The sequence below is a fragment of the Acyrthosiphon pisum genome, chromosome A1 (genome assembly GCF_005508785.2).
Source record: "Acyrthosiphon pisum isolate AL4f chromosome A1, pea_aphid_22Mar2018_4r6ur, whole genome shotgun sequence".
Classification (NCBI taxonomy): Eukaryota; Metazoa; Arthropoda; class Insecta; order Hemiptera; family Aphididae; genus Acyrthosiphon; species Acyrthosiphon pisum.
The window spans coordinates 159913484-159922204 of record NC_042494.1 but is presented as its reverse complement, the minus strand read 5'-3'; the positions used below and the strand labels follow the sequence as shown (position 1 = coordinate 159922204).

General features: G+C 29.4%; 1 protein-coding gene and 1 pseudogene across 4 annotated transcripts in view; one reads left to right on the top strand and one right to left on the bottom strand.

Moving 5' to 3' along the window:
* Positions 1-1320, top strand: part of LOC100158716 — a 3346-nt pseudogene extending 2026 nt beyond the window's left edge.
* A 3312-nt stretch (positions 1321-4632) lies between these two features.
* Positions 4633-8721, bottom strand: part of LOC100167648 (chorion peroxidase) — a 57603-nt gene continuing 53514 nt past the window's right edge. For 2 of the 4 annotated variants that reach the window (XM_008183178.3, XM_001947774.5), the window contains exon 15: positions 6512-7463. In XM_008183178.3, coding sequence (XP_008181400.1) covers positions 7099-7463 — 365 coding nt within the window. In that variant the 3' untranslated portion in view covers positions 6512-7098. Of the gene's footprint in view, positions 5149-6511; positions 7464-8721 lie in introns of those variants that run through there. The other 2 variants (XM_008183179.3, XM_016803098.2) reach the window with 2 other exon arrangements.

Genomic DNA, 8721 nt, shown 5'->3' with positions numbered 1-8721 from the left:
TAATAATATTCTGATGGTCCAATTGATATTATATTCGAATATAAATTATAATTATTAATTACAAAAGATAATATGTAAATCACAAATAAACATAAATTATGTAGTTAATTTAAATATAATAAATTGTTTATAGGTAGGTAGGTACCTAGTGCTTACCATTGTTTTGGTTGAATAATTATTATTTTACATCATTTTTGTGAGATTGAAATTAAAATCTACTATGGAACATATTATTATATTTTATTCTTTTTTTTTTTTTTTTTTTTAATAAATTAAAGTATATTGATTTCAGAATAAATCTAAAATTAATAATGGATGCTAATAACCTGAAAAATACACAGCCAAGTGAAACTAATATCTTGGACAATCTGCCAGGACCATCCGTCATGAATGATAGCGGAAATATCCAGATTGACTGCAAAAGAGTTGTAGACAAATTCCATGAGATGAATTTAAAAGAAGAATTGTTGCGTGGTATCTATGAATATGGTTTTGAAAAGCCATTAGCTATTCAACAGCGCATTATTCTGCCATGTATCAAAGGACATGGTGTCATTGTTCAAGCCACATCTGGTACTGGAAACTGGAAAGACAACTTCTGTTTTGATTTCCATTCTGCAACAAATCGACACAAGTTTGAATGAGTGCCAAGCACTCATTTTGGCACCTTCACGGAAGTTGGCTCTGCAGATTCAAAAGGTAAACTTTGTTTTTATGATTACATTTTGAAATTTTTATAATATAACATTGTGTTTAGGTTGTTATGGCTTTCGGTGGTTTTATGAAAGCAGATTGTTACGCTTGCATGCGCGGAATAAACACGTTTGATACTTTTCCACATGTAGTGGTTGGCACCCCAACCCGTGTGTATGATTTGATTGTTAAAAAATATTTACAAACTAAAATTATCAAGATATTTGTGTTGGATGAAAGTAATAAACAGTTGAATAGAGGTATCCAATATCAAGTTAATGAAGTGTTCAAGGTGCTCGAAAAAGATGTTCAGGTAATTTTGTTGTTTGATCAAATGTCTGAAAATGTTTTGGATGTGACCACTCATTTCTTGCGTAATCCTGTACGCATTCTTATGTAGAAATAGGTTTTTTCCAAATCCTTCTTGTCATTGCCACTCATCAAGTTATGCCAATCAAGATTGCCAATCAAGTTATGATTACAGTATGTAAGAATGTTTTTATCAAAAATTCATCGGTTTTACAACTAGATATTTTCATAACAATTATCTTGGTTTGTACAAGCAATGATAAAGTTTTTATTTTTTAATGAAGCCAAGGGTTTTTCTTTTTCACTTATTTTTATTAATTAAAAGTGTTTGTATATTACTTTGAATTATATATATTTTTTAACTTTACGCTATAATATTTTACTATTTTCATCCAAACAATTATTTGGTTATTAATTTTTGTTTATACTGTTTAAATGAATAAAGCCTTTTAAAATGTATTTTGTACATTTAATTACTTGATAAGTATATTTATTTTTTATTATTATTGAATGTTTTTCACTGATTGTAGATATGGTTATTAATAAAATTCCACTGACAAGTTCAATTACAACAAACTTGTCATGTTAAAATTAGGATTACAAATTGTTACAAATGAAAGACAATTTTAGATTTAAATATATTATTTATTAGTATTGGGCTAACAGATTTGCTATATAGTTTTCCAACTGTCTATACGTCGTTCCATTTTCATTCGGAAGTGCGTTTAATATAAGAAGTAACTTACCTACTTTTATACGTCGTTACGCCTTCTGCACATCTTAGATTTTATTAATTCACTCCCAAAATATTTTTGTTGTACCTAAGTACCATTTGAACAATTTTTGTTCTGGCGTATTTCACTATTTTCTTTAAAGATTATTACTTTTATATTTTCATCGAAGGTTTAAACATCAGCTATTAAATCTTTGGAAACACGATTATTCTACAAGATATTATTAAAATAATGTTAATAAGACCGTAGTATAGTTATACTTAAGGGGGCTACAGCAGCTGGGAGCAACCAACAATTTTCAGAATGAATTTTTTATGGAAAGAAAATTTTGAAAAAACTGAAATGTCTTCTTGGATTTTTCTATAAATTATTTTTTGGTTTTAGATGGTTTCCAATATTGTAATATAATAATAAAAATTAGTATTGACGATTCAAGGAAGGTTTAGATGATAGATAAAATCAGTTATTTTAGGTTTGAATAATGGAGGGATAACAACTATTTAAATCATCACTACATAATTCTTTATTTAAGCTAGCAGCAATTGATTATCTGTAAAAAAAATAACTTATTACCATTTACAAATTTTAAATTACATTTTTAAAGTTTTGAACACCATAATGTATGCACAGAATAATGAATATTAAATAACGATTTTAACAAAGTTTGCACCATTTAAAAGTTGAAATTTTTCACGGCAATGTGCACTGGATCAGCTAGTACATTATATATTGTCATACTTAAATACTTAATATTAATTTCCAATTAATTGTCTTTGTAGTAGTACTTTAAGAACTTGAAGAGGATTCCTATCGGTGTCCTATTACCATTGGTGAGGGAGTTCTTAATGGGATATCAATAGGACTCTATTGGACTCTTGGTTACCTATGAGTTATTTGTTAGATTTTCTGTAGTCTAGACAGGGACATTCATGGGACTAAAGATGACTCCTTGCAGTATCCTTTTTATTACCAGTTTTGGAGTCCTGAACAGGACACTAATTTACTCTCGGGTAGGAATCCTGCAGTATTCATCAGGTTCAATGAATCATTTGTGAACTGGACTCAATTCCCTACACAAGAGATAGCTTACCTACAGGGAATGCGTATTACATTTTTTTAAATAAAATTTTGTTATTATTGGTTGCAAAATAAAGTATACACTACAAATACATTTATAAGTTAAGTAGGTAGATATTACGTAAGTACACACCTATTATACCTTTGTATTAATATTTATACAATTTCACTTTACGCCTTATTACGAAAATGTTTACTGCGAAGCAAATAATATCTATTAACCCATAACGTTATTTATGATTGGTCGCGGGCACCGGAAGTTAAATTCCACAGTATTAACACTGTCGGGGGCCCATAATATTTAATTCGCACGAATATATTATTATGTATATTCTAGCTCAAATAAAAAAAATAAAAATTCAAATTTGAATAATTCAACTAATATAATATACTTATATAGTTAGTTGTCGGCGTGGTGAAGTGAGAGAACGTTTTTAATTAAAAATTATAATTATAAGATGGGGTTTTATATTATATTTGAATTTCTTATATATACAATATTTGCGGTGAATAGAAATATAGAGACGAGTGTTTGTGGCAAACGAAACGCCGCAATTGTCTTTTGTCGTAATGAAAAATGTTTCTTATTTTAAAAAAAATAATATCAAACTACATTTTTTCCTAGATTAAATTCCCAGCGAATAATGTGCAGGGGTTTTCAGTTTAATTTGAGTATTTCACATTTCTCTTTATTAGTCGACCACGGGAACGTTAACACGACTATTAGGAAAAAAAACAAATAAAACCGTGGGTATAGGTTATAAGGGCAATAATATCATAATAATATATACCTATTATTTTCCTGTTTTGTCGTCTTGGACACGTTGGTCAAGATTAAGACAATATAATGAAACATAATATTGTACAGGGTGTTCCATTTAACGTATGCAATAATGATAATTATTGTTCATGAAAATGAATTAACTTTTCAACTGATTAAAAAAATATTACATTTTAGGTATCTAGATTTTTCTTTAGCATCGCAGCAAATGGTGAACGGGTTTTGTTGTTCGAGGTCTTGTTAGAATCCCATTCGTTTCATACACACACACACACACACACACACACACACACACACACACACACACACACACACCTGCAGATTATGTAGGGAATAATTTTGATATATTTATGCAATCAAATATAAAATGATAGCGATGCGGTCTACTTTTTTAATGACTTAATTAATTTCCTCTGTGATTATTTGACCATTGAAAGTTTTACACCGGCCGACATTTAATGTAATCACGCCAACGAACTTATTCTTTACTGCAAACTCTGATTTTTGAGATCAAACTGATCTTTTTTTGATTTTACGTCAAACTGTAAACCATAACCGAGCTTTTAGAATAGGTAATTTGAAAGGTTTACGATCGGTTACAAAATGAATTTAACATATTTATTCAACAACTAAATTCATCACCCAATAAAAATAAATATAACTACCTATTAAATAGGTGTCTCATAAACATTAATATTTTATTAGCAGTTTATTATAATTTGGCAGCTACATATTTTACGTGGCTTACACTATAATATATCTACGGCAAAACAAATTATAGTCCATTATAGGTACGTGTTTGTGATTTGAAATTTTTACACTTTATTGTTTTCACAGGTAATAAATAATAATAATATTATGGACCATAATAATAAAAATTTATATTTTTACACGAAAAATTCACAACGTTTAATGTAGGTAGGTACTTAAATGTTCATCACTAAATAGTAATAATATTACGATAATGTACACAAGTTGTTCATAATTAAAAAAAAAAATATATATATACATAAGAGCTATAGCTATAGGTATAAAAAAAAAAAATTAAAAATCATATTTTTTAACGTTTGCGCAAAGATAACAATTATTATATAATTGTCATACGACGGTCTTATAATATTTATGACGGTAAAATCGTTCTTACAAAACACAAATAGTATTCACAATAAGAATGCACATCAAAGAAATGATTATATACCGTCTCATCGTCTCGTATAGCCTTTGAATATTTTGTTTAAACCATAAAACGTTCACTTTGAATTATTAAATTTTTCTAGTGTTCGTATTTTATATACATTATTATTTATTATCATAATGATACCAGGCGCGTACCTACTGCGAAAGACGTCACAATATTTTAATAATAATTATCGTAATACCAGACACGACGAAATGGTTTTTTTAGATTTGCCCAATATTGAAACATAGGATCTGGATATGATAGTATAATATTATGACTATTGTACGTACTTCTATAATATATTAAGATAATTATCACGGTGGAGCATCATCGTGTCCGCTTGGAAATCGGTGCGAGCATTGTAAGCGGAAGTCCTAGAAAATATTTTTATTTTATTGTATTTTTTTTTTTTGGAGGGGGGGGGCTTACATTTAGAGCAACAGACTATTTACACGCAATGTTACGTACCTAGGTAGTAATTTATATAAGTGGTATACTTTAAACATGTAATAAAACATAATATAATATAAGTAATTATTTAAGTTATTATAAATATTAATAATATTTAGGTGATGTAAAGTTATAAATTTATTATTCTAAGAGGCCGGCACACCCGTAAGCATTGATGTCTCCGTCTTACAAACGTACCTATAACCAGTTCTGTAAAGTATTTAAGTAAAAGTATTTGAGTAAAAGTATTCAAATACTTTTTTAAGTATTGAATACCTTTTTAAATACTTTCAGCATGAAGTATTTTGAATGGTATTTTAAATATTTTTTTTTGTATCAAATACTTTTTGTTATTGAATACATTGGTTTTTTATTTCGAATATTTTATTTTTATTCGAAATAATTGGTTGGAAAAATATTATTGTCAACTACAATAATAGAATAATAGTTTTATTTAATATTCTGTATTTCTGTGTTAGCCGAAGCCCAAAGGTTTGTGAAAACCATATTTCTAAAAAAAGTTATTGAATATTGAATAACAATATTCCCTTTAAAGCTATTAGATAACTATTAGATTACCTACTACCTATGTATTTATATTGCGATGGTTAGAAACCCACTTTAAAAACCAAAAGTAGGTATTTGAAATACTACATGCATACGTGTTGCTCAAAAACTACCGTACAACCCTCCCTCTCCCAAACTGCTTCAAAACTAATAAAAAATATATTAATAATTATCCAATCTAGTATCAAAGCTAACTACACAAAAATTGGAAGTGCCGAATCCAAATTTGATATGTTGTTCCGTTTTAGACACGAGAAATGTATACCAAAGTGAAGATCAGAAGTTTTCATATTTTAGCTTCGTGAGTTTTAATATTAGGGTGCGTTTTATTAAACCTAAATGTAGCAACATACTCTGTGGTTCGTTAGAAGAGTTCTGTATGACTGTATCGAGCTATGAGCATTTTTATACTGGTTTTACTTTACTAACTACCTACATTATATCTAGTTTCAAAATTAAAATATCGAAATGACATTTCCAACAAACCACGGAATATGTCTTACCTTTAAGTTTAATGATATTGGGTTAGTTCACTCCAATGTCATAAATTATGAAGGTGCTAATTTTAAGACTGGGGGTGCTAATCGCCCACTTTCCCAAATGACGCCTATGCGGATGAACAGATATTGTGATGTTATGTTGTATGATTGTAAGACAGATACAACACGTGGGTGTGACGTCCTCCTAAGTTCACTCATCAATCAATATACGATTATTCTGTTCTTTGAGATTATATTTTCCGTTTTTTTTTTTTTATTAATGAAAACATAATATTAGTACTTAGTAGACTAGCTTGTCTGATTTGCTCCGACAGTCTACTAGTAATTATTATTTATTAGCCTGCTTTATTAGTAGAAATTGTTCTGAGATTAAAGTTGGACATAAAATATTATTGAATAGTCATATCATTCATCAGTACTAGCTCTAATAATTGGTCGGTATAATATTACTATTGATTTCGTATGAGTATAATATTTTGTCTTAAAATTATAATAAAATAAATTACTTATACATAATATAATATAATTATTAAAAAAACTAACTTAAATATATATTATTTCCAGGGGGTTATGTAAGCCCCCTCCCCCATCTCAGCCGTTGGCGAATGTAATCAACTGTAAAAATAATATCTTATAATAAATGCTGAAACTCTATGCCACACGCGAGTTCGGAGTTCATAAGTATTTTATACAGACATTACATGCAATAATATTATGGTTAAGGTAGAGCTGGTGTTATACATTATTTTTTAAACTTAATTTTGGGCTACCCGACTCGAAATAAATTTACGTTTTCGCACGTGGTCCTTATCGATTCACCGTGCCAATAATTGTCGTCGGTTGCACGACTTCGGCCGACTGCGATCCGTTGTTATTATTATTATTACTGGTCGTGACTTCAGCGGCGACGGCGGTGGTGGAGTCCTGAGCGGCGGTGGTCGGGTCGACCTGTGGGGTGGCGGTCGGGTCTTGAGGGGCGGCCAAAGGAGCGGCGGCGTCGAACTCTTCTTTCCACGGGTCGAGAGACGTTTTTATTAAACTGTCGCAACCAACTCTGGCGTTGCCGACTTTCCGGGCGCTGTGCATCACGTGCAGCTGAACGGATTCAATTTCGTCGGAATTGTCGCAGATTATTGCCGCGAACGTGGTCTTTCGGATCTCTGACAGTTGATCTGTTCGCATACAACACACGCACACGTATTAAATATTAATATAGTATATAATGTTTGTATTTGTCCGTTTCTATCAGTCGAGTTTAAAAATATTACGTACGACGATGCATATTGATTGGAAACGAAAATATAATATAATACGACGACGATACAAGAACAACGTGCGCATAATAATAATATTATTATTATGTACCTACTTTACCGCCGTTTGCGATACGGGACTTAGATGCGGTCGAGCGTCGAGATGATGTATATAACACACGAGTGGGTATAGTATAAACTTTGTACATAACTTGAATATATATAAGCCCTTCAAACTATGTAAAAACATTGTTTTGGAAAAACCCGAACATTTCAACTTATAGGAACATTTAAAAACGAGCGTATTCGCTATATTTTATTTGCGGATCACTCAATTCATGGTAAGTCTGTATAATATACCTACTTATATTATAACATCACCACGTGAATAAATACATTTTTTTTTTTAATCCTACTAAATAGTTTTTAATTTTTATTAAGAAGTGAAATGGGTAGGTAGGTAGGCAGTTTTTAAACATTTTGAGAAAATACTATTATTAAAAATGTTATATACCAGGCATATTATACCTACATAAAAAATTTTATGAACGTATATTTAGTTACAGTCTACAGGTTAATTAAAAACTTAAAAGGTCATCATAACCTACAGGTATGTATGTAGGTACCTACTTAGAACTTATTTCAAGAAGTAAGAACCATAAATATAAAAATTGATTTGGAAATTTTAAAATTAGTTTTATTATAGTTGGTCAAATGAATCATTTCATATATTAATCTTAGGGATTTTGATGATCTAAAAGTCTAAAAGCCTTACAAAAATTTAAAATTAACCATTTATGAAATTCACTAAAAAACTAAAAAAGGTTTAGGAATAAATTCTATGAAATTGAATATGTATTGTACATAGAAATATAATATAATTTTATTTTAATTATTTAGGTAGTATGAAGATAATGTGATACTATATATTGATTCGATGATACTGTAATAATTCAAATTATTTGGTTTATGTATTCAGTGATTATATAAGTATTAGGATTCCCCTGCAGGTAGGCATAAATTGCCTATCAACCTTTATCGGTTTTATTAGTTACATGGAATTTCAAATGCAAGATTATATAAATTTTGATTTTTAATTGATTGTGTTGATAGCGGAATATTATATTTTATAAAATTCCATTTAACTTGAAACAACATCTTTCAAATTATTAAATGA